Source organism: Coregonus clupeaformis, chromosome 39 (assembly GCF_020615455.1).
Source record: "Coregonus clupeaformis isolate EN_2021a chromosome 39, ASM2061545v1, whole genome shotgun sequence".
Classification (NCBI taxonomy): domain Eukaryota; kingdom Metazoa; phylum Chordata; class Actinopteri; order Salmoniformes; family Salmonidae; genus Coregonus; species Coregonus clupeaformis.
The window spans coordinates 16,582,255-16,609,404 of NC_059230.1; the positions used below are offsets into that span (position 1 = coordinate 16,582,255).

Sequence of the window (27,150 nt, forward strand, 5' to 3'; positions counted from 1 at the left end):
CTCTCTCTCTCTCTCTCTCTCTCTCTCTCTCTCTCTCTCTCTCTCTCTCTCTCTCTCTCTCTCTCTCTCTCTCTCTCTCTCTCTCTCTCTCTCTCTCTCTCTCTCTCTCTCTCTCTCTCTCTCTCTCTCTCTCTCTCTCTCACACACACACTCTCACACTCTCTCACACTCTCTCTCACACACACAGACTCAAGCACGTCATCACCAGCTTCGAGGAGGCCAAGGGCCTGAAAAAGTGAACTAGCAATAACTTTCCGTAGTTCGACAAGGAGGAGGAGGGTGGTATAACGCCCCACCCTGGTCGCCACAGGCTGCCACTACCACCCACCACCAGCCACGGTGGAGAGTGCCCCTTCATTGGATGTTGCTGCTGCTGCAGCTGTCCTTGGCGCCCGTGCCATTGGTCTCTGAGGACAGAGCCTTGTTGAGGGAGTTGAGACTGGCGTCGGAGGGGAGGCCGTCCCGCCTTGGGGGCATCCGCTCGTTGATGCGGTCCAGGCCCTTGGCCTCCGCAAAGCTGGTGATTTTGTGCTGGGGCGAGAAGCCCTTGATGGCTGGAGGATGGAGGGATGGAGAGGGGAATGAGGGGAAAATGGAGGGAACAGGTGATTTAGAGGAGAGAAGTAGAGAAGACATGTACAATAATTAATAAGGTTACGTATTTCTGGTTCAGAAGAACAAACACACATCAGTGTGTTTGGGTTGTCTTTGGTTTTGTTCAGAGTCAATAATTAATCGTGACAGGAATCAAGTCATGTGATGTCAAAATAATGAATTCCATACAACGAATAAAAATCAAATTTTCTGAAATGGTTGACTATATAAACCATTGCACTGAATGGAAAAATCATTTGATGATTGTTAGCAGAGCAGAGGCTTAGTAGGCCAGCCCACAGAAAACCACAGCATCTACAGTGGGGAAAAAAAGTATTTAGTCAGCCACCAATTGTGCAAGTTCTCCCACTTAAAAAGATGAGAGAGGCCTGTAATTTTCATCATAGGTACACGTCAACTATGACAGACAAATTGAGAAAAAAATATCCAGAAAATCACATTGTAGGATTTTTAATGAATTTATTTGCAAATTATGGTGGAAAATAAGTATTTGGTCACCTACAAACAAGCAAGATTTCTGGCTCTCACAGACCTGTAACTTCTTCTTTAAGAGGCTCCTCTGTCCTCCACTCGTTACCTGTATTAATGGCACCTGTTTGAACTTGTTATCAGTATAAAAGACACCTGTCCACAACCTCAAACAGTCACACTCCAAACTCCACTATGGCCAAGACCAAAGAGCTGTCAAAGGACACCAGAAACAAAATTGTAGACCTGCACCAGGCTGGGAAGACTGAATCTGCAATAGGTAAGCAGCTTGGTTTGAAGAAATCAACTGTGGGAGCAATTATTAGGAAATGGAAGATATACAAGACCACTGATAATCTCCCTCGATCTGGGGCTCCACGCAAGATCTCACCCCTTGGGGTCAAAATGATCACAAGAACGGTGAGCAAAAATCCCAGAACCACACGGGGGGACCTAGTGAATGACCTGCAGAGAGCTGGGACCAAAGTAACAAAGCCTACCATCAGTAACACACTACGCCGCCAGGGGACTCAAATCCTGCAGTGCCAGACGTGTCCCCCTGCTTAAGCCAGTACATGTCCAGGCCCGTCTGAAGTTTGCTAGAGTGCATTTGGATGATCCAGAAGAGGATTGGGAGAATGTCATATGGTCAGATGAAACCAAAATATAACTTTTTGGTAAAAACTCAACTCGTCGTGTTTGGAGGACAAAGAATGCCGAGTTGCATCCAAAGAACACCATACCTACTGTGAAGCATGGGGGTGGAAACATCATGCTTTGGGACTGTTTTTCTGCAAAGGGACCAGGACGACTGATCCGTGTAAAGGAAATAATGAATGGGGCCATGTATCGTGAGATTTTGAGTGAAAACCTCCTTCCATCAGCAAGGGCATTGAAGATGAAACGTGGCTGGGTCTTTCAGCATGACAATGATCCCAAACACACCGCCCGGGCAACAAAGGAGTGACTTCGTAAGAAGCATTTCAAGGTCCTGGAGTGGCCTAGCCAGTCTCCAGATCTCAACCCCATAGAAAATCTTTGGAGGGAGTTGAAAGTCTGTGTTGCCCAGCGACAGCCCCCAAAACATCACTGCTCTAGAGGAGATCTGCATGGAGGAATGGGCCAAAATACCAGCAACAGTGTGTGAAAACCTTGTGAAGACTTACAGAAAACGTTTGACCTGTGTCATTGCCAACAAAGGGTATATAACAAAGTTTTGAGAAACTTTTGTTATTGACCAAATACTTATTTTCCACCATAATTTGCAAATAAATTCATTAAAAATCCTACAATGTGATTTTCTGGAGAAAAAAAATCTCATTTTGTCTGTCATAGTTGACGTGTACCTATGATGAAAATTACAGGCCTCTCTCATCTTTTTAAGTGGGAGAACTTGCACAATTGGTGGCTGACTAAATACTTTTTTTCCCCCACTGTACATTTTAACAATATAGTTATTTGTGAGAAACATAAATTTCTATACTATGCTTCTCTCAATAGCATTACACCAATGTGCATTTCATTTGCTTAGTGTTTTCATAGAAACAACTACAGTATGAATGCAAGCTGGGTGTGTGTTTATAAGTACACGTAAATTATAAGTTCTATATATTTGTATTCTCATCTTGGAATATCATAGGTATAAACCATCCCATGTAGTGTTCATTCTGCCTTTCGAAGACTGAAGAGAACTATAATACAATCAATATGAACAATTAATCAGAGTAAATGACAACACAATACCAACCTAATTACCATATTATCATAATTATATAACCCGATTGACAAATGGATTACATAATCCTACTGAACATAATCCTACTGAAGAGGGTATGTCTGGTGCTGGAGGTAAATAGGTTCTCATTGTACCAGGACATATTTACAAAAGTAAAAAAAAAACACTGCTGATATGTCACATAATTAACTCACAAGCAGAAAAGTATGTAAGTAAATTATGAGATGAAATTAAGGATTTTGACAATGGGGAAAAGAAATGAGCAAATTATTCAGTGTGAAAGTGAATGCGGAAGTAAATAGTGTAAAAAAAACAAAGAAACTGTAAAAACAACATTTTGCAACTGATGCTCTATCAAAAAATGTACCTGAAGATATTTGCCTGCATACTACATAAAGGCACAATTGAAAACACCTGAGGACCCCCAGGACCAAACCTCCCCACTACGTACTACACAAACAAAACAAAAGGACCAAGGAAATGGAAAAAATAAATGGAAAATAGAGAGTGGGGCCCACATACACCAAAACATACAGTATACCACAGAAAAAGTACTACAACAGTGAGACTACGCTCACATACATAGACACTACTACAAAGGTACTTGTTGCTAACCACTTGTTATGCCTGCTCAGAACATGCAGCACATTATTAAGGGACAAGGGGGCTATAGTGGATGTCAGCAGCTACATTTTCAGGAGATCCTCTTTCTGGATCGGGGGGCACCATTTTGGAGGAATTAGCTATATTATTGAATTATGGTTGTGGAGAGAGGGGGCTTATGGGTCTTGTAGTTGTGTTGCTGCATAGTACAGGTCAGACACAGGTTATTAGCAGCTCAACAAAGAGAACACGACACAGCAAGGCCACAGAGGAACCACATGGAAAAATAAGCTAAAAGAGTCTCGACACTGATGCACGGCATCGGCATCCTCTAGGGGGCACTCAAGAGGAGTCGCTGAACAATTCCAACGTAAATAGCAGCTAGCAAATCGCTATTTAGTGCGTAGTTGAGCTTGTTCTTTGTAGCGTGGCTTTGTTTGCCCATTTGCTTTTGGAGTTGGAGTCCAATTTGTCTTTCAAAGCCTGTGTTGGAAAAGCAAATATTGTTCTGATTTGTTTCTAACTAACATATATTAGTGCAAAGACAAAGCACAACTGTATCAGTTGTTTCAAAGGGGGGAAATCAGATCGGTCTTTCATAGCAAGACTGAGTGGGTGGATGAGTTGGTGTAGGGGCATGGGGTGTTGTATGAAGACACAGGTGTGACATAATATCCTGCTGAGTGCTGTTGTTTTTCAGAGAAATGTATGAGTGGACACTACTTAGCGAAGGGGATACGGCAAAATAATGTACATACAGTCTAAGCTGAAAACCTTGTAGGTGGGAGGGAGGGGAGGGGGGCTTTATCCTAGCAGGTGAAAAGAAAAGTAATGCACTTACTGCTCTCTGCCTGGTATGATCTTTGTTCAACAGTGATATGATCTTTGTTCCCCTTTGAAACAAACGTGGCTTTTATGTACTTTTCCCCCCCTTTTTGGTTTGGTTTGGTTAATTATTATACCACAATTTGTTAGCTCAAACACCCAACACACACTGTAAAAAGCTACGGCAAGATGGATGAAAACGCAGCGGGTGGGGGCCCTGTCTATTGCGGTAAGAAGCAACAGAGAGGGCCGCCGGCCTAGTTACCTTCGTCTGCCTCAATAGCCTCAATAGTAGCTGAAGAGAAGAAGGGGGTTGCAAAACGAATGAGAAGAAGGGTGACCAGCGAGGAATTCATTAGGTTTTTCCCAGGAACCGTTCAATGAGCAGCAAAAAGAGAGAGCCAATGCAAAGACAACAACGTTAAAAAAACTCTCCATGTTTTTTGGACAGAGGACACTCATGGATGTTAGCGAAAAGAGGGGAGGAGGACCAGGGATCAAGCGGGTGTGTTAAGACAGACAAAGAAGGAATGGGGCAGTTAACCAAAAAGGTGACAAACGGAATGGAGCCAGTCAAATACCCATTGTAGACAAATGTGTGGTGCACTGGTATTTTGAGCTTTGTAAAAACGGCATCCGTGTTTGACAAAGGGACAAGAAGCGGTGCTGGACGGCTATAGAAAATGGACATCGGGAAGGGGGATACCGTGACAAGTAGGACTGGAGAGGGTTTACGATAGTGATTATCAAAAGGGAACAGTGGATGTCTGTCTGATGTATCCTCACTCAACAAACTACACACTGGAGCAGGGGTGGGGGGTGATATATGAGAGGTGTTTAACAGGAGTTAGGGCACAATACATGTAGACGTGTGAGTGAAAACAGAAACAACTCTGCCAAAGTCATGAATGTGGCTGCAACTGAACAACCGAGACCAAAAAATCAAGAACTCAAAATGTTCTGGGAAACATAGCTACTAGCTATCTGGAACTGTAGCGCAGCCGGCGAAAGAGCAGATGCACCTTTAAAAAACATATCATGGGAATATTTTTGATGCACTTACCACTTACCGTACAAATCCTTCTGTTTCATAGCAATAGTTATCATCAAACACTTATGACCAGAAATACGGAAATTACTCTGTAATGCACACAGAGACAAATAAATGGGTACGGGTGGGACTGCAAATAAACAAATACTTAGCGGCTACAGCTCTACACTTGAACAGGTCTATGTGGCTATGGAGGTACGATACATAATGCACAAGAGCGACGTACACACACAGGAAAGCTATAAGGTGGTCCAAAATAAACCAAGTGGTTGATGGATTACACAACATTGCGGTAGAAGCACATTGGAGACTGTCTGAACAATAGGAGCCTATGGCGAGCTGTGATTCTACCAATGCTGCGACAGAAAATCTCTTGAACGTCACTCTGCCTCCCAACATGGCTCCTCCTCGCTACTGCATCTCCATTGGATGGCTTTGGCCCATCGTTGCATCACTGGGAACTACTGTACATGGTTGCCCCTATGCAGTCAGAATCAACAATGTGTGGTGTGTGTGGTGTGTGTGTGTGAGTATATGCGTGTGTGTGTTTGAGATAGAGATATAGACTACTGTTTATAGGGCAAACATGTCGAATTTCTGTGGTAGACTTTGGGAAAAGTGAACCCAGGAGAGCTGTAGAGGATAGAAACCATGACTTAAATTCACTGTAGGCCTACATACTAAAATAACTGATAGAGGAGATTTAAACTGACTATGAGAACCAAAGAGAGGAGAATGAAGTTGTTTGGATTTCTGCCTTGTTTGTGGATGACATGTATCCCCTTTTATACACGGTTGTTTATGTCAATTCCAATTCATCCTTTTCATCTTACTTGATTCCTAGCCTTCCCTGACATCTTAAAAATCACTTTTGTAAAATTTGTAAAATCACTGGACATGTTTTTGTTCTATTTAAAATCAATTCAAAATTCTAAATTGGCTGTTGTAGCCTGATTCCGTCGGTAGATTATTCAATTGCACTTGTCATCTTTGGAAGAAATGTCTTCCCTGTGGAAAAGCATATTTTAATGCTAGTCTGTCACGTAAAGGAGATCGATCGATCGTCTGACTGGTTTTGGGAGTGTTTGGAATTCAACATGGGAGGGTGAATTCTACAATATTCTCACATAACACTGCTGACAGAATACTTGCGCAACATATTATACCTGTGGTTTCTAGGGAGAGAGGAGAAAGAAGAACACAGAGACAATATTTGAGATATAAGCAGTAGATTTCAGAGAGAAAGGTGGAGGGGGGGGGGGGGTAAGGAAAGCAAGACAGCATTAAAAGAGAAAATGGCGAAAAAGAAAGTCAACTTTAACATTTTAAGACGGAATTATCGAAAACCAACATTGGAGAAAGGGGCAACACTTTGCAGTACTTCGGTATTAGCTTATTCTAGGGCAATTTTGCTGCAATAACATTTGTATTGAATACAGATAGTTCAATTGTATTTCCCACTGCTGCAACTGTGTTCTAAGACATAAAAGCCATAAAAAATATACAGTTTTTAAGAGAAAATGTCCTGAGAGAAAAAAAAAAGCGAAATAAGTATCAGGTAACTGCTCGTCTTTGAGGTAGATGCGTTGCTAAGAAAATATTATATATAAGTGTGTGTTGAGGGGGGAGGAACACAGTGGCCTGGGGAGTGTGAGGGGTGTTGTGGGCTGGGCATGGAGGTCCAGGGTGTGTGTTGTGGGGCTTACCATTCTGGAGCTTCTCCTTGCCTCCGGACAGCACTCCACTGGGCAGCATGCCGGTGGGGGTCAGCCCCTTTAGTGTCAACACACTCTCACTCTCCTCCCTGCAGGGACAACAAAGAAAGAAATGGAACTGGATTCAACTAACCATCAAGCTGTTGATTAGCTCAATGTTTATGAAAGTTATTGCTCCTATTGCTTCAGCTGTATGAAATGACAATCAAGCCATGAACTTTCTCAACGTTCAGTCTCTTGACCACTATGATTAATGATGTTGTTTTTAAATTGCTTGTTTTTTGCTGTTGTTGTTGCTTTACATCGCTTTAAGATGTATTTATTTAATGAATAGTGCTATAAAAGTTGAATAAATTGTTATTATTATCTATTGGGAGTTGAACCAGGAAGTGAGAGGTTAAACAGACAAAGGAGCACTGAACAGGAAGAGTTGAGACACATGAAGAGCTATTCACTATTTAAAGTAACTGTCCAGTGTTTCCAGATTTCTATGAAATATGACCTATAATTAATAAATATTTGAGTGAAATAGTTTTCCTTACCAAAAATTGTAATTAAGTATGTAAAAAAGCAGATTTCCTGTGTTTGAATGTTGTAGGCATGCCCCAACAACAGAATGGTGTGGGCGTATACCAGTCATTAAAAATATTCATACGAGTAGACCACTGATTGGCCAGCTCAGCCAATGAGCCAACATGACATCATGTTCTATGAGGAAATAGCAAGCATTTTCTGAAACAGTGTTTGAGATACAAGTTTGAGGTGTTTTTTGAAAATAGTTTTTTCTCCAATTTAGGCTTTGACCACAAATACGTGTATAGGATGAGTCAACAACAGAATATAAACTTTTAAAAGTGAGAATTTCACTGGACAGTTAGTTTAAGAGATATGTTAGTGACGAGGTTGGTCGACGCCCCATGCCCCAAAAAAATATTTAATCAAATATAGTATACGTTAACTAGTAATACATAAGATATGTAGGCCTATGGTAAAAGGTTTTCATTGAAGCCTAATTCTAGTTGTGAGTTTGTTATTAAGACACGTGATTTTGAACGTTCAAATACCTATCCTGTAAAGTACAATGTGCTAACTTCTGCCAATGATCATGTAACTGGGCACATATTATAAAATACATAAACATACAGTGCATTCGGAAAGTATTCAGACCCCTTGACTTTTTCCACATTTTGTTACGTTACAGCCTTATTCTAAAATGGATTAAATTGTTTTTTTGCCTCATCAAGCTACACACAATACACCATTATGAAAAAGCAAAAACAGGTTTTTAGACATTTTGGCAAATGTATTTATTTTTAAACCCGGAAATATCACATTTATGTAAGTATTCAGACGTTTACTCAGTACTTTGTTGCGATTACAACCTTGAGTCTTCTTGGGTATGACACTACAAGCTTGGCACACCTGTTTTTGGGGAGTTTCTCCCATTCTTCTCTGCGGATCCTCTCAAGCTCTGTCAGGTTGGATGGGGAGTGTTGCTGCACAGCTATTTTCAGGTCTCTCCAGAGATGTTAGATCGGGCACAAATCCGGGCACTGGCTGGGCCACTCAAGGACATTCAGAGACTTGTCCTGAAGCCACTCCTGCGTTGTCTTGGCTGTGCGCTTAGGGTCATGTCACGTTGGAAGGTGAACCTTTGCCCCTAGTCTGATGTCCTGAGCGCTCTGGAGCAGGTTTTCATGAAGGATCTCTCTGTACTTTGCTCCGTTCATCTTTCCCTCGATCCTGACTAGTCTCTCAGTCCCTGCCGCTGAAAAACATCCCCACAGCATGATGCTGCCCCACCATACATCACCGTAGGGATGGTGCCAGGTTTCCTCCAAACGTGATGCTTGGCATTCAGGCCAAAGTGTTCAATCTTGTTTTTATCAGACCAGAGAATCTTGTTTCTCATGGTCTGAGAGTCTTTCAGGCCTTTTGGCAAACTCCAAGCAGGCTGTCATGTGCCTTTTACTGAGGAGTGGCTTCCCTCTGGCCACTCTACCATAAAGGCCTGATTGGTGGAGTGCTGCAGAGATGGTTGTCCTTCTGGAAGATTCTCCCATCTCCACAGAGGAACTCTGGAGCTCTGTCAGAGTGACCATCTGATTCTTGGTCACCTCCCTGACCAAGGCCATTCTCCATCGATTGTTCAGTTCTGCCGGGCGGCCAGATCTAGGAAGAGTCTTGGTGGTTCCAAACTTCTTCCATTTAAGAATGATGGAGGTCACTGTGTTCTTGGGGACCTTCAATGCTGCAGAAATGTTTTGGTACCCTTCCCTAGATCTGTGCCTCGACACAATCCTGTCTCGGGGCTCTACGGACAATTCCTTCGACCTCATGGCTTGGTTTTTGCTCTGACATGCACGGTCAACTGTGGGACCTTATATAGACAGGTGTGTGCTTTTCCAAATCATGTCCAATCAATTGAATTGAATCATGTTGTAGAAACATCTCAAGGATGATCAATGGAAACAGGATGCACCTGAGCTCAATTTCGAGTCTCATAGCAAAGGGTCTGAATACTTACGTAAATTAGGTTTTCTGTGTTTTATTTGTAATGCATTTGCAAAAATGTCTAAAAACCAGTTTTCGCTTTGTCATAATGGAGTATTGAGTGTAGATTGATGAGGAACATTTTTAATTTAATCCATTTTAGAATAAGGCTGTAACGTAACAACATGTGGAAAAAGTCAAGGGGTCTGAATACTTTCAGAATGCACTGTAGGTAGACAGGAACTGCACACCTAGACATGCATAGATGATTCCCAATAAATACCTGAGGACAGAGAAAACCCTGGCCATCTTGCCAATGGCACGGATCTTGTTGCGGATGACCTCCTTGCGTGCAGAGGCTGTTGCACCTAAAAGACACAAACACACGCACACACAGACATGCGCCCATGCACATGCACACACACAAACACGCACACACAAAGTTGTCAGGGTCAGACAGTCAGGCCGTTTCCAACCATCACTGCTTATCTGGGTGAAGCATTTTCTTTAAGGTGTCTTCATTACCATACATGAGCTGGTAAAACCTAACACTAAGTTGTGTTTTGTGTCTACGCACAGCACCAGTCAAAGGTTTGGACACACCTACTCATTCAAGGGTTTTTCTTTATTTGTACTATTTTCTACATTGTAGAATAATGGTGAAGACATCAAAACTATGAAATAACACATATGGAATCAAAAAGGTGTTAAACAAATCCAAATATATTTTATATTTGAGATTCTTCAAATAGCCACCCTTTGCCTTGATGACAGTTTTGCACACTCTTGGCATTCTCTCAACCAACTTCATGAGGTAGTCACCTGGAATGCATTTCAATTAACAGGTGTGACTTCTTAAAAGTTAATTTGTGGAATTTATTTCCTTCTTAATGCGTTTGAGCCAATCAGTTGTGTTGTGACAAGGTAGGGGTGGTATACAGAAGATAGGCCTATTTGGTAAAATACCAAGTCCATATTATGGCAAGAACAGCTCAAATAAGCAAAGAGAAACAACAGTCAATCATTACTTTAAGACATGAATGTCAGTCAATCCAGAACATTTCAAGAACTTTGAACGTTTCTTCAAGTGCAGTCACAAAAACCATCAACCACTATGATGAAACTGGCTCTCATGAGGACCACCACAGGAAAGGAAGACCCAGAGTTACCTCTGCTGCAGAGGATAAGTTCATTAGAGTTACCAGCCTCAGAAATTGCAGCCCAAATAAATGCTTCACAGAGTTCAAGTAACAGACACATCTCAACATCAACTGTTCAGAGGAGACTGCGTGAATCAGGCCTTCATGGTCGAATTGCAACAAAGAAACCACTACTAAAGGACACCAATAAGAAGAAAAGACTTGCTTGGGCCAAGAAACACGAGCAATGGACATTAGACCGGTGGAAATCCAAATTGGAGATTTTTGTTTCCAACTGCCGTGTCTTTGTGAGACGCAGAGTAGGTGAACGGATGCTCTCCGCATGTGTGGTTCCCACCATGAAGCATGGAGGAGGAGGTGTGATGGTGTGGGGGTGCTTTGCTGGTGACACTGTCAGGGATTTATTTAGAATTCAAGGCACACTTAACCAGCATGGCAACCACATCATTCTGCAGCGATACACCATCCTATTTGGTTTGCGCTTTGTGGGACTATCATTTGTTTTTCAACAGGACAATGACCCAACACACCTCCAGGCTGTGTAAGGGCTATTTGACCAAGAAGGAGAGTCATGGAGTGCTGCATCAGATGACCTGGCCTCCACAATCCCCCGACCTCAACCCAATTGAGATGGTTTGGGATGAGTTGGACCGCAGAGTGAAGGAAAAGCAGCCAACAAGTGCTCAGCATATGTGGGAACTCCTTCAAGACTGTTTGAAAAGCATTCCAGGTGAAGCTGGTTGAGAGAATGCCAAGAGTGTGCAAAGCTGTCATCAAGGCAAAGGGTGGCTACTTTGAAGAATCTCAAATCTCAAATATATTTTGATTTGATTAACACTTTTTTTGGTTACTACATGATTCCATATGTGTTATTTCATTGTTTTGATGTCTTCACTATTATTTTACAATGTAGAAAATAGTAAAAATAAAAGAAAAACCCTTGAATGAGTAGGTGTGTCCAAACTTTTGACTGGTACTGTATGTGTGTGAGTGACTACTATTGATATAATGGAATCCTATCCTAAAAATGTTTATTTAACATTTATTTGACACGAGTCATTGAGCAGATGTTTTTAGCACAGGATTCACTTATAGTAAATGTGTGCCTCACAACAAAATCATACCACATAACAAAATCATACCACATCAAAATACAGGTGGCGTGTGAGAGATGGAAATTAATGCGAGCGCTTGCAAATATATGGAGAGAAAGAGAGCGAGAGCAGTGATAGACTCTAGTGGAGTGTGTTCCTTTGAACAGACCACTAGGGGGAGTATTGAGTATCCCAGCGCATGGGTGATGTCTTCTCTTGTAAAGATATACACTGAACAAAAATATAAAATGCAACATGCAACAATTTCAAAGATTTTACTGAGTTACAGTTCATTGCAGGAAATCATAAAAAATAAATTGATTAGGCCCTAATCTGGATTTCAAATGACTGAGAATACAGATGACTAAAATGTAAAAAATGTAAAATATGCATCTGTTGGTCACAGATACCTTTAACAAAAAGGTAGGGGTGTGGATCAGAAAACCAGTCAGTATCTGGTGTGACCACCATTTACCTCATGTAGAGCGACATATCTCCTTCACATAGAGTTGATCAGGCTGTTGATTGTGGCCTGTGGAATGTTGTCCCACTCCTCTTCAATGGCTGTGCGAAGTTGCTGGATATTGGCGGGAACTGCAACACGTTGTCGTACACGTCGATCCAGAACATCCCAAACATGCTCAATGGGTGACATGTCTGGTGAGTATGCAGGCCATGGAAGAACTGGGACGTTTCAGCTTCCAGGAATTGTGTACAGATCCTTGCGACATGGGGCCGTTCATTATCATGCTGAAACATGGGGATGGTGGCAGATGAATGGCACGACAATGGCCTCAGGATCTCGACACGGTATCTCTGTGCATTCAAATTGCCATCGATAAAATGCAATTTTGTTCGTTGTCTGTAGCTTATGCCTGCCCATACCATAACTCCACCATGGGGCACTCTGTTCACAACGCTGACATCAGCAAACCGCTCGCCCACACAACGTCATACACGCTGTCTGCCATCTGCCCGTTACAGTTGAAACCGGGATTCATCCGTGAAGAGCACACTTCTCCAGCGTGCCAGTAGCCATCGAAGGTGAGCATTTGCCCACTGAAGAAGTCTGTTACGACGCCGAACTGCAGTCAGGTCAACACCCTGGTGAGGACAACAAGCACGCAGATGAGCTTCCCTGAGACGGTTTCTGACAGTTTGTACAGAAATTATTTGGTTGCGCAAACCCATAGTTTCATCAGCTGTCTGGGTGGCTGGTCTCAGACGATGCCGTAGGTGAAGAAGCCGGATGTGGAGGTCCTGAGCTGGCATGGTTACACGTGGTCTGCTGTTGTGAGGCCGGTTGGACGTACTGCCAAATTCTCTAAAATTATGTTGGAGGCGGCTTATGGTAGAGAAATGTAATTAAATGATCTGGCAACAGCTCTGGTGGACATTTCTGCAGTCAGTATACCAATTGCACATTCCCTCAAAACTTGAGACATCTGTGGCATTGTGTTGTGTGAATAAAACTGCACATTTTAGAGTGGCCTTTTATTGTCCCCAGCACAAGGTGCACCTGTGTAATGATCATGCTGTTTAATCAGCTTCTTGATATGCCACAGCTGTCAGGTGGATGGATAATCTTTGCAAACGAAAAATGCTCACTAACAGAGATGTAAACAAATTTGTGTACACAATTTTAGAGAAATACGTTTTTTAATGCGTACGGAACATTTCTGGGATCTTTTATTTCAGCTCATAAAACATTGGTCCAACACTTTACATGTTGCGTTTATATTCTTGTTCAGTATAGCTAGCTAGACGTTTGGGCACAAAGAATGAACTATATCCGTGGTCACCAACCTTTTCTGAGTCAAGATCACTTTCTGAGTCAAAATGCAAGCCGAGATCTACCACTCAGATTTTTTTAAATTTTTTTAACATGACTTAAAAAACATAAGCCTATGCATCATTAACCAATTAAAAACAGGTATGTAGCAATCAGGTTTGTGCAGTAGGCTATAGGCCCAATTCATTATCGTTGCATATTGGCTACGCTTGAATTGCCCTGCCAATGTTGTACTTCTCAGACCATTTTGAAATTATATTTCAAAATGTTAGGTATATGATCACACTGGTAATACATAATTTGTTGTATTACTTGTGAGGCATAGCTGAATGAGCATAATAATTAGCTTTTTTTTACTGGACTGATGTCCTACATCTGATAGTCAGTCTGAGCGGAGGGAGGGAGCAGCGGTGAGGCTGCCTCTCACCCGACTCACCGTCTCTCCTCTCTCCCGCCCTCCACTGAGAAAAGGGGACCCAGTCTTCCAGCTGATGGCGAAACTTAAGTCGCACTGCATTACTTCTGCCTCATGCACCAATTAATGCTGTTACTCCTATGATCAGAGAAAGTTAAATATTCCTTGATATTAAAAAATACACAAGTCGCAAATAATAACAATGCAAGCTTATCGAAATGCGCATTTTATGGCTTATAAAACTGTTGAACAAAGTGTTGACAGTGCTGAATAACAACTTAAACATGAACTTACTCATAAAAACAGCAGCTCTTTGGTGTATTCGTTGAGTCTCTCTCTCTAGTCATGGTTTAAAAGGTTTTGAAATCTCACATGTTCAACTTTGCAGTGCGTTCAGGGCTTCTTTTTACAGTCTATGGCGCAAGGAAACTGTGCACACAGTGATCTGAGCTATCTGATTGGCCAGCGGTAGGCCTATAGGTGCATTTGATTTGCTCTCTGGGCCTGCTGGGTAGGCAGAGTTCTACATTTTACATTTACATTTTAGTCATTTAGCAGACGCTCTTATCCAGAGCGACTTACAGTTAGTGAATACATATTTTTTTATACTGGCCCCCCGTGGGAATCGAACCCACAACCCTGGCGTTGCAAACGCCATGCTCTATCAACTGAGCTACATCCCTGCCGGCCATTCCCTCCCCTACCCTGGACGACGCTGGGCCAATTGTGCGCCGCCCATGAGTCTCCCGGTCGCGGCCGGCTGCGACAGAGCCTGGATTCGAACCAGGATCTCTAGTGGCACAGCTAGCACTGCTATGCAGTGCCTTAGACCACTGCGCCACTCAGGAGACTACCTTCAGACACATGAAATGGTTCAAAATGAGAACACTTTGCCTTCCCAGCGCTAGGGCTGCTAAATCAAGTGCACCTACCGTCAAAAGTGCGATTTAAAAAAAATAAATAAATAGGAACGCAAGGCTTTATTGTTGGGTTTTTTACAGAAATGTTTGGTGATCGACTAGGAATGGCTTGGAGATCGACCAGTCGATCATGATCGACCGGTTGGTGACCACTGGTCTATATGGTGTGTTAGGACTGACAACACTACACTGTTTCTATTGAAGCTATAGGCTAGCTTTAATTCAATCAAGTGCAGATAACATAGCTTTCCTGCAATATGGTTTAAGTTAACCGTATTAAAACCAACACACCATGCAAGCTGTTTAACACGCAAACTATACCTCTCCATTAAAAAACGGTATAGTGTCAACATTCTGAGTGAACCTACAGCGCAGTTCACCTTTATCTGCGATTGATTGAATTGGGGTGTATGTCTATATTTTTTTAGATCAATATATTTTACATTTTTAGTAACCAAACTGAGCATAAATGTTACAACACATTTATGTATTGTGTTAGTCAGTTGGTTCCCAAAGTGCATGTGCCTGAGCAAGCACCACCAGAAAAGGTATATTGGCACACAACAGTAGAGCTAAGGGTTGTACCTTTCTTGGGGGCATATATTAGATGTCCTTCTCAAGAACACCCCCAGAAGAGAAAAGAAAAGATGAGAGATCAGTGGATGGATGGCTGAAGAATGACAGAAAATGCAAATTAGAAGGAAAACGAGGAGGAAGAGGTGGAGAGGAAAGAGAAAAGAGGCAAACCCAAGGAGCATAAAGAAAAGCAATGGATTATTCAAACAAAACTCTGAAAAACAGAAACGAAGAAAGACACATTAGATGAGGTTACCAAAGGTGTGAAATAATCACAGCATCGGAGAGAAAGAGAGAGCGAGAGAGAGAAATGAAAGAGAGAGACAGATGAAGAGAAGATGGATAAATGAGAGAGTGAGAGAATATGAACATCGACACAATGGATATTAAACGATTGAAGAAAGTCAGTGAAGAAAATAAAATGAGGAAATGATGAGATGTTAGCGACTAAGTCTCCAAGGTTGTCAGTGACTAAGGAGTGTCTGTCAACTACCAACATTAGGGTCAAGGGTTAGAATCCATTTTCTATACCATACCACTTCCTGACATACAGGAACAGGATATGACCTAAGCATTCCGTCCCTCTCACTATAGAGTTATGGTGACGTATGTGACTTGGTAAATAAGAGGCACGATGGAGTATCTAAAAGGCTTTTCTGGGAATGGGTGTTCCAAACCATCTCTACCATTTCTACCTAGAGAATGAGTCTGGCCATTATGTTGACAATGGAACCTACTAATGTTAAACGGAACCCAATTGAATGAGCTGTAAGATTAGGAATGAAAGGAATGAGAAATCAGGAGGCATTGAATACCAGGAACGCAGTGTGTTCCACCCATAGATATGCAACCTGAATAGAATTGTGGAAAGTGTTGACTTTCGTAACAAACTGTGATACATATTAGCTAATAGCTATCCTCCAGCATAGGATAAAAACATGGAATAGAGGTAGTGGCCAGATAAGGCAAGTTAATGGACAAAGACATCCTGGTGAGTAATGGTGTGTGTGTGTATGTTTGGTGTGTGTGAATCCATGCGGGCATCTTGCCATGTCATGTTCTATTGTGGATCCAAAGAAAGTAAATGTAAAATGTATGCGTGTTCAGCTGATGAACGTTCCATCCCGCTCAGCCCAGTCAAAACTGTTCGCTGCTCTGGCACCCCAATGGTGGAACAAGCTCCCTCACGACGCCAGGACAGCGGAGTCACTCACCACCTTCCGGAGACATTTGAAACCCCACCTCTTTAAGGAATACCTGGGATAGGATAAAGTAATCCCCACCCCCCCCCCTTTACTCCAAAACACCCCCCCACCACCAAAAAAAAACCAAAAAAACATTGTAAAGTGGTTATCCCACTGGCTATAAGGTGAATGCACCTATTTGTAAGTCGCTCTGGATAAGAGCGTCTGCTAAATGACGTAAATGTAAATGTAAATGTAGAGCCTGCCATCTAGTGGAAGTCTAGTCAAACACAGAGAGAATCAACCTCAATCTTAGTCCTTCCTTGCCCAATTCCCCATTTTCCGTTTCCATACAGTTTCTCCTTCCACTCATTTACTTCCACCATCCCAAGTGTCATTCCAATACTCATATAGGGTGGAGTTAGCAATGTCATGTCATTTTGCATTTTAGTTTTTGCTTACATCACATTTACATAGTTGTCACTGGTTTAGAGTGAAGCTGAGAAAGTGGGTGTGTCTAACTTGTCGTGGCAACGAGAGGAAGTAGTACCAATCGACGGCACACCACCCTGTGAACACAGACTTACCATCGATCTCTTCGTCAGTCGTCAGCTCATCATTGGAGCAGATGCTTAACACGTTGACCAGCATCTCAGTGACTGCAGAGAGAGAGAGAGAGAGTTCTCAGCATACAATATACATTTACATTTTAGTCATTTAGCAGACGCTCTTATCCAGAGTGACTTACAGTTAGTGAGTGCATACATTTTCATACTGGCCCCCCGTGGGAAACGAACCCACAACCCTGGCGTTGCAACCCTGGCGTTGTACTTTGCTCTGTTCATCTTTCCGTTGATGCTGACTAGTCTCCCAGTCCCTGCCGCTGAAAAACATCCCCACAGCATGATACTGCCACCACCATGCTTCACCGTAGGGATTGTGCCAGGTTTCCTCCAGACCTGACGCTTGGCAATCAGGCCAAAGAGTTCAATCTTGGGTTTCATCAGACCAGATAATCTTGTTTCTCATGGTCTGAGAGTCCTTTAGGTGCCTTTTGGCAAACTCCAAGCGGGCTGCCATGTGTATTTTACAGAGGAGTGGCTTCCGTCTGGCCACTCTACCATAAAGGCCTGATTGGTGGAGTGCTGCAGAGATGGTTGTCCTTCTGGAAAGTTCTCCCATCTCCACAGAGGAAATCTAGAGCTCTGTCAGAGTGACCATTGGGTTCTTGGTCACCTCCCTGACCAATACCCTTCTCCCTCGATTGCTCAGTTCTGCCGGGAGGCCAGCTCTAGGAAGAGTCTTGGTGGTTCCAAACTTCTTCCATTTAAGAATGATGGAGGCCACTGTGGTCTTGGGGACCTTCAATGCTGCAGAAATGTTTTGGTACCCTTCCCCAGATCTGTGCCTCATCACAATCCTGTCTCGGAGCTCTACGGACAATTCCTTCAACCTCATGGCTTGGATTTTGCTCTGACATGCACTGTCAACTGTGGAACCTTATATAGACAGGTGTGTGCCTTTCCAAATGATGTCCAATCAATTCAATTTACCACAGGTGGACTCCAATAAAGTTGTAGAAACATCGCAAGGATGATCATTGGAAACAGGATGCACCTGAGCTCAATTTCAAGTCTCATAGCAAAGGGTCTGAATACTTATGTAAATAAGGTATCTGTTTTTTTTATTTTTAATACATTTGCTATAATGTCTAAAAACCTGTTTTCGCTTGTCATTGTGGGGTATTGTGTGTAGACTGATGAAAAAAATAATATTGAATCAATTTTAGAATAAGGCTGTAACGTAACAAAATGTGGAAAAAGTCAAGGGGTCTGAATGCTTTCCGAATGCACTGTATGCCTTCTTTTTTTGCTGTGGTATCGTTTTGGTATCGTTTCGGTATCGAGTATTGTGATATTAAACCTGGTATCAGTATTGAAGTCAAAATTCTGGTATCGTCACAACACTGACACTGAGTAACTAAATCTGTACCAATAAGCAGTAACGCTTGCTATTATTATTAATATTGTTATTATTGTTGTTATTATTGCAGTGATTATTATTCCAAATGGTAGTGGTAGGGGTAGTAGGGGCAATGGTAGTAGTTTAATGGTGGTAGTGGTGGTAGTAGTTGTAGTAATGATGATGGTAGTGGTAGTAGTAATATAGCGGTGATGATAATAGTAGTAATAGTCTTAGTAGGTAGTAGGTAGAAATATTGGTGGTAGTAATGATAGATAGTAGTGGTAATAGTAGGGATAGTTGTGGTATTAGTGTAAATAACAGTGGTGGTGGTAGCATTCATTTTAGTAGTAATAGGGAAAGGGGATACCTAGTCAGTTGCACAACTGAATGCATCCAACCGAAATGTGTCTTCCGCATTTAACCCAACCCCTCTGAATCAGAGAGTTGCGGGGGGGCTGCCTTAATCGACTTCATCGGCGCCCGAGGAGCAGTTGATGTTGGGTGTTAACTGCCTTGCTCAAAGGCATAATGGCAGGTTTTTCCACCTTGCCAGCTTGGGGATTCGAACCAGCGACCTTTCGGTTACTGGCCCAACGCTCTTAACCGCTAGGCTATCTGCCGATATTGTTCATGTTTAGCCTATTATAGTCCTCATTATTTATCCTATTATTTGTATTACTATCCACTGTTGTCATTATATTGTTGTTATTTCTATTATTTTGTTATTATTACTATCTTATTTTATTATTATTTACAATTGTATTTCTTTTTCATTAAAATGTATATTGTATACATTGACGCTTTGACAATATTTATGCAATGTTTCTTATGCCAATAAAGCAATTAGAATTAGAATTTGAGAGATAGAGAGAGAGGGGAGGGGGAGGGACGGATGGGGAGAGAGAGAGAGAAGATGGAAGGGAGGGAGGAAGGGAAGGAGAGCGAGAGGGGGAGGGAGGGATGGAGAGAGGAAGGGAGGGAGAGGGAGGGAGAAAGAAAGAAACAAAGAGAGACAACCCTGCTGCGTTCTGCTGAATGACATTTGATGTGATTATTGGGTCCCGCTTTATTTGAAGTGTATCTTATGAAGGCTTCATAAAGCATTCATATAGGCTTCATAAGCACAACATAGATGCTTCACAAATCATCTATAACCGTATATCATGCAATATAAAGATTCATAATGTGGCATAACTGTGTGACATAACCATCAATTTAGTTGTTCACATTTATTCATCTTTTATAGAGCATGAAATACGGTTATAGATGATTTGTGACCCATTTATGCAGTGCTTATGAAGCCTATATGAATGCTTTATGAAGCCTTCATAAGATACACTTCAAATAAAGCGGGACCGGTTATTGTTATGGACACGTCTCATTTGATATTTTGGTTGATACTGTAGGCATGACTACAGCCACATAGACCACTGGGTGTGATAATTGGTCATCGCAATTGCTATTTCTGGTTGTTGTATTGTTAGGCATGACTATATCCACATAATGCATGTGACTGCATTTAAGTACTAATAACAGCCAGAACAACAGTTCCCTAAATGTATTCTGCCGTCATATGAATGAATTAAATGAACTTGAACTGGAGGCATTGTGTGTGTGTCCCGTTCACCTTTCTCCCCAACAAAGGGCAGGGACCAGGTGAAGACGTCCATGAAGTTGGGCAGCCAGTAGGGGTGAGGGGAGCAGTTGAACTGCCTGATGTTCATCACATTGTTCTCATACTTCAGCACTGCAGCTGTAGGGAACAGACAAAACACAAGTTAGATTCACTTGAATAAATATGCACTGATTACTTCAGCCATTTAAGTATCATTACTCAAAAAAAGATATTTTTTGTAAGTACGTATTCAGAGATATGAAACGCTCTGTATGTTGCAGACAGAAATAGAAGGAATAGAGCTGATATGATTCCCTGTTCTATCTGTCAGACAATCATTTATGTTCTACATTACACATTTCTTTCTGTAAAGTTACATCCTCCTTAATCTCGGTTAACCCAGAACTAAAATCTCTTTGGTCCGATGCTCGATTCAGTTCTGGGGCAGGACGTGTTAGAAGAGATGCTAGAACGAGGAGCGGAACTGGAACGAGGAACTCCACCCTCTCTCTTTGCAATTTACGGGCAAGTCTATGGGCCAAATGTCCCCTCCCCTTCCGAAAGATGCTAAAACCTGCAAAATCGTGATTTGTCCAAATGACCCGTGATAAAATCTGCACACCGGAACAAAATTACTCGTTAGTCTTTGGATCCCACAGTCTGTTGACAGATGCTACGGTACCGTTTATGTTTACGTAGTCTGTCCACGAGAGATGACATCCTCCTGAACAGCCCCATGGAGAGAGGGGGTGTGTTTATGAGACATCTGACAATCAAACGCATCCAGGTATAATGCATTATAACTTACTTTAAGCATGTATGAGCCTTTATAATGTTTTATGACAAGGCTTATAGTATGTTATGTCTCTCTATGCATCGTTTCCAAGGGTCTCAAACTTACTGTTATTTTTGTCCGGATCATTATGAGATTATTCCAAGACATTATAATGGGGTAATACTGTACATGTTCATGACAAGTCTGACAATGCATTATAACTGCATCATAATGAATTATACCTGGATGCGTTAAGTAAAGTGTTACCCCAATATCTACTGTAACACATTGATCAAATCACCGTTGTTCAAAGTACTATGAATGCATTTAGAGTGCCTTCTATTCTAAAACATCCATAGTGTGCATTATAAAACTGTCCATAAAACCGAAAATCCAGCTCATAAAACCCCCCAACACCTGTACGTTTTACACCATGAGGGACGTTCTACCTAGCAATTAAAACAGCTGTATTAAGTGAAAATATCAAGAGTCTGCACCATGCGCCTGTTCTACACAGCTGGCCTTTTAAACCCATCCTCTGCGCTTCCAGAATGTTCTTTCACATTGATTCCAAGCCCCCACCACTACAGTCCCAGCATCATTTACAGGGATTTAAACAGCATATGGGCTTGATGGACTGATCGCCTCCATTCCTTAGTGAGAAAACATACATTTCTGGTGAGGGATGGATGGAGAGGGTGAAATTGAGAGTGAGATAAAGAGACAGGGAGAGAGGCGATTGGAGAGAGAAGAGGGAGACAGAGACAGATTGGAGATCCATATTGGCATGTTGATAGGAAAAGTTGGGGCAGAAAAATTTGGCGAAACACAGCAAATCTACTTTTAAGTTCCACATTAGATAAAACAAAGGGAAATAGTTTATTGGGGAACCAGTAGGAGTGGTTTGGTTGACCACATTATCCACAGTATACAATACCGCTCCAGAGGTCCATAAGAACGTGCATACATAAAGCTTTTTCTGTGCCAACACGCATGACATATTTGAATCAGTGGAAAATGCTGAATTCTCTGGGAGGCAATTGCAACGTACCAGAGATGGAGTCAGAAACTGAGGCTGTATCAAGAACAAGTTGAAACCTTAGACTGTGTATGTGAGAACAACATACAGTATAATCACGGACCAGCAAATCCAATCGTTTTTTGTATCATGAAAAATCTATAGATTCTGATGGACGTTTTAGAATGATGATGAAAAACCATTTCCAAATACATTATGGTATGTATGACTTAACAAACTATATGACACTTTGCTATATTGGCTCACATGGCGGTTCCACTAGGATCTGACCCTGAGCCAATGACCTAGTCCAGGGATCATCAACTAGATTCAGCCACAGGCTTTTTCTCTTGAGCGGATGGTCGGGAGGCCGGAACATAATTAAAAATAATTTGAAGACTGCAAATTGACGGTAACAAGCCCAAACGGAAAGTATTCATTTCCAAAATTTGTTACATTACATCCTTATTCTAAAATTGATTTTTTTTTTTTTATCCTCATCAATCTACACACAATACCTCATAATGACAAAGCTGAAACAGGTTTCGAGAAATGTTTGCAAATTTATAAAAAATTAAAAACAGAAATACCTTATTTACATAAGTATTCAGACCCTTTGTTATGAGACTCAAAATTGAGCTTAGGTGCATCCTGTTTCCATTGATCAACCTTGAGATGTTTCTACAATTTAATTGAAGTCCACCTGTGGTAAATTCAATTGATTGGACATGATTTGGAAAGGCACACACCTGTCTATATAAGGTCCCACAGTTGACAGTGCATGTCAGAGCAAAAACCAAGCCATGAGGTTGAAGGAATTGTCTGTAGAGCTCCGAGACAGGATTGTATCGAGGCACAGACCTGGGGAAGGGTACCAAAACATTTCTGCAGCATTGAAGGTCCCCAAGAACACAGTGGCCTCCATCCTTCTTAAATGGAAGAAGTTTGGAACCACCAAGACTCTTCCTAGAGCCGGCTGCCCGGCCAAACTGAGCAATCGGGGGAGAAGGGCCTTGGTCAGGGAGGTGACCAAGAACCCAAAAGTCACTCTGACAGAGCTCCAGAGTTCCTCTGTGGAGATGGGAGAACCTTCCAGAAGGACAACCATCTCTGTAGCACTCCACCAATTAGGCCTTTATGGTAGAGTGGCCAGACGGAAACCACTCCTCAGAAAAAGGCACATGACAGCCCGCTTGGAGTTTGCCAAAAGGCACCTAAAGACTCTCAGACCATGAGAAACAAGATTCTCTGGTCTGATGAAACCAAGATTGAATTCTTTGGCCTGAATGCCAAGTGTCAGGTCTGGAGGAAACTTGGCATCATCCCTACGGTGAAGCATGGTGGTGGCAGTATCATGCTGTGGGGATGTTTTTCAGCGGCAGGGACTGGGAGACCAGTCAGGATCGAGGGAAAGATTAACGGAGCAAAGTACAGAGAGATCATTGATGAAAACCTGCTCCAGAGCGCTCAGGACCTCAGACTGGGGGCGAAGGTTCACCTTCCAACAGGACAACGACCCTAATCACACAGCCAAGACAACGCAGGAGTGGCTTTGGGACAAGTCTCTGAATGTCCTTGAGTGGCCCAGCCAGAGCCCGGACTTGAACCCGATCGAACATCTCTGGAGAGACCTGAAAATAGCTGTGCAGCGATGCTACCCAAGAGTGTGCAAAGCTGTCATCAAGGCAAAGGGTGGCTCCTTTGAAGAATCTCAAATATAAAATATATTTTGATTTGTTTAACGCTTTTTTGGTTACTACATGATTCCGAAAAGCAGCCAACAAGTGCTCAGCATATGTGGGGAACTCCTTCAAGACTGTTGGAAAAGCATTCCAGGTGAAGCTGTTTGAGAGAATGCCAAGAGTGTGCAAAGCTGTCATCAAGGCAAAGGGTGGCTATTTTAGATCTCAAATATAAAATATATTTGTTTAACACTTTTTTGGTTACTACATGATTCCATATGTGTTATTTCATAGTTTTGATGTCTTCACTATTATTCTACAATGTAGAAAATAGTACAAATATAGAAAAACCCTGGAATGAGTAGGTGTGTCCAAACTTTTGACTGGTACTGTCTATTATTATTTCTTTGCTCTGAAAACTTGGGGGACCAAATAAAACCACCCGCGGGCCACCAGTTGGGGAACCGGGACCTAGTCTGTCTAAATAAGACAAAGTATGTTATCACATTGCAACAGGCCAGGGAACCACACAGACAGACACTGTTGCCTCATCCCCTTTATACAGCCCTCTGCTCTCCCTCCCACCTCCACCCCCAACACCCAGCCAATGTGGCCCTGATTCGGAGGGGGGAAAGCTGACACCGAGGTTGGGTCCCGGTGGGGGACTTTCCTGCCTCAGTGCGTCTCCTGGTTTGAGAATAGCAAGTCATCAAACGCAGCATGCCAGTTATGAGTCTGTACAGCTACAGCCAGACGGAGACTAACATTCACTGGGCTTGATGAGGGGTTGCGTGGTAGTGGTGAGACAAGCGGGCGGGTGGGGGAGCAAGCAAGCGGTGCAGCCTTCAGTATCAACAATTATTGTTATGAGCTACTGTGCCTTCTCTTAGATACACACACAAACTCTGAAAGCACAAATCCACTTGCATTGTAGTACACTACATGACCAAAAGTATGTGGACACCTGCTCGTCGAACAGCTCATTCCAAAATCATGGGCATTAATATGGAGTTGGTCCCCCCTTTGCTGCTATAACAGCCTCCCCCCTTATGGGAAGGCTTTCCATTAGATGTTGGAACATTGCTGCGGGGACTTGCTTCCAGTCAGCCACAAGAGCATTAGTGAGGTCGGGCACTGATGTTGGGCGATTAGGCCTGGCTCGCATTCGCCGTTCCAATTCATACCAAAGGTGTTCGATGGGGTTGAGGTCAGGGCTCTGTGCAGGCCAGTCAAGTTCTTCCACACCGATCTCGACAAACCATTTCTGTATGGACCTCGCTTTGTGCACGGGGGCATTGTCATGCTGAAACAGGAAAGGGCCTTCCCCAAACTGTTGCCACAAAGTTGGAAGCACAGAATTGTCTACATTTTACATTTTAGTAATTTAGCAGACGCTCTTATCCAGAGCGACTTACAGTTAGTGAGTGCATTTATTTTTTATTTTTTTAAATTACTGGCACCCCGTGGGAATCGAACCCACAACCCTGGCGTTGCAGCACTTACAGTTGACCAGGGCAGCTCTAGCAGGGCGGAAATGTGACAAACTGACTTGTTGGAAAGGTGGTATCCTATGACGGTGCCACGTTGAAAGTCACTGAGCTCTTCAGTAAGGCCATTGTCTCTCCCTGGGTGAGGATCAAAGGCCTCATATCAGCTTGGCAAATGGCCGACAACAACCAGACCCTCTTTCCTACAGGGGGGGCTGTGCCGGTCTTGACACCTTAATACTGCCATAAATTAGAGATCGGATAATCTATCTCTGGCCCTCTAGTATGGTGAAAGGAATGTCCTTTGTTTCAGAGACTTTTGCCGCCCAAAAACTTCAACATCCAAACGTTGGGAATGATGAGAAATGGAATATAGAAAATTAACGTCTATTTTGTGATGTTATTAAAAATGGTATAAAGGCGTTATAACGAAAACATTGTGACTTGAAGAGCTTTTACACTGTGTATATCAGGGTTACATCCTTTACCTTGGGTAGAAAATATCAAGGAGGAAGACAATGTTTTCGTGAAGATAGGAATGTGATTTTAGCTTTCTAACAAAATCATAGTGATAATAATACTTTTGCCTCGTAACTAGCCACGCACGAGGGAGCTCAGAGAGCGTGTCAGTATGACGGAAATGCCCCTCTTTACCAGAGTGCATAAAAGACTGAGATAAGAATTATCAGATCAGACTAGACGGACCTCAAGCTGCAGCTGTTGTCCATATTGGTCCCGACCCTGAAAATCAACACGAGGTGAAGACGACAAAGTTGCCTCCACTAACAATCAATGTTACGGCTGAGTAGCTGTTCTAAGTACTGTATCTAAGAAGGTGAATTTAAGTGGGACCATCCTGTTACTCTCTTCAAACCATCGTCTACTACACTGCTTTCATCACCCCATAGGGGATCATCGACACGGCTGATTAGCCGTCCTCAGAAGACCACTTCCAGAACGAGTGAAAGTAAACAGACGACTAAGAAGAAGGACATTGTGACCTCTTGTGGACAATCTGAGCCTTACAGCTGAGCCTTACATCTAAAAGGCCATCCGAAAAGAGAAGGCCCAAATCTACCCTTCCCACGAAGGCCTGGGTATAACGGAGACAATGAAGACAAACACTTAAATACATGCATTACTTCTTACCAAACGGGCGGCAGTTCTGGGCACAATATTAGGGTCCATGTGTATCCAAGTGTTTTCTCTCTCTCTCTTTAACTCGCCATCTTTTGTAACAAGTGTCATATTGTGTTAGTCCGCTAGGGACCCGTTTTCATTGCATTAAGTTTCTAATCCCTACCTATACCGTGTACGTGTTTGTATCTTGTGTTATCATTTTAAATTAATTAGTTAGTAAATAAATAAGTAAATACATTTGTGTGGTACGGAATGATCAGTATGACCCGGGTTCATGCAGACTTAAAGAGCCTACGACTTTCAGAATGAGACTGATATGAGGTAAATTATTAATAAATGACTGTTAAATGATAAGAGATATCTAGATATCTTTAGAGTTAATTCGGGAAACGGTAACTCGTTAAACAACTTTTCCTGTGGTGCCCCAAATTCCTAATGAGTTAATTGTTACATGATTAATTTAATCTAGTAACAATTAAACATAGTAGGTAATTATTCGATAAATAATAGTCATCACAATAATGAATGGCACGTCACGACACCATTCTACTGCCAATGTTTGTCTATGGAGATTGCATGGCGGTGTGCTCGATTTTATACACCTGTCAGCAATGGGTGTGGCTGAAATAGCTGAATCCACTAATTTGAACGGGTGTCCACATACTTTTGTATATATAGTGTATCTATGCAGTTAGTGGCATATAAACATACTTTTCCCTCTTACGTAATTACCAATCAACCAATTGGTTGTTGTTTGCAACACCAGCGTTCTGGGTTTGATTCCTGAAGGGACCACATATTCATAACTTATATGTTAACTAA

General features: G+C 42.3%; 1 protein-coding gene across 6 annotated transcripts in view; it reads right to left on the reverse strand.

Annotated features, from left to right (window-relative positions):
• Positions 1–118: 118 nt before the first annotated feature.
• The window catches only part of LOC121554748 (serine/threonine-protein phosphatase 2B catalytic subunit alpha isoform), a 118,269-nt gene continuing 91,237 nt past the window's right edge, over positions 119–27,150 (reverse strand). Inside the window, exons 9-16 of one of the 6 annotated variants that reach the window (XM_045211965.1) lie at positions 20,239–20,364; positions 17,234–17,305; positions 15,472–15,498; positions 9,789–9,873; positions 7,004–7,101; positions 6,464–6,472; positions 4,512–4,541; positions 119–554 (exon numbers count right to left, since the gene is read on the reverse strand). In XM_045211965.1, the coding sequence (XP_045067900.1) occupies positions 355–554; positions 4,512–4,541; positions 6,464–6,472; positions 7,004–7,101; positions 9,789–9,873; positions 15,472–15,498; positions 17,234–17,305; positions 20,239–20,364 (647 nt within the window). In that variant the 3' untranslated portion in view covers positions 119–354. The remainder of the gene's footprint in view (positions 555–4,511; positions 4,542–6,463; positions 6,473–7,003; positions 7,102–9,788; positions 9,874–15,471; positions 15,499–17,233; positions 17,306–20,238; positions 20,365–27,150) is intronic. The other 5 variants (XM_045211967.1, XM_045211966.1, XM_045211968.1 and 2 more) reach the window with 5 other exon arrangements.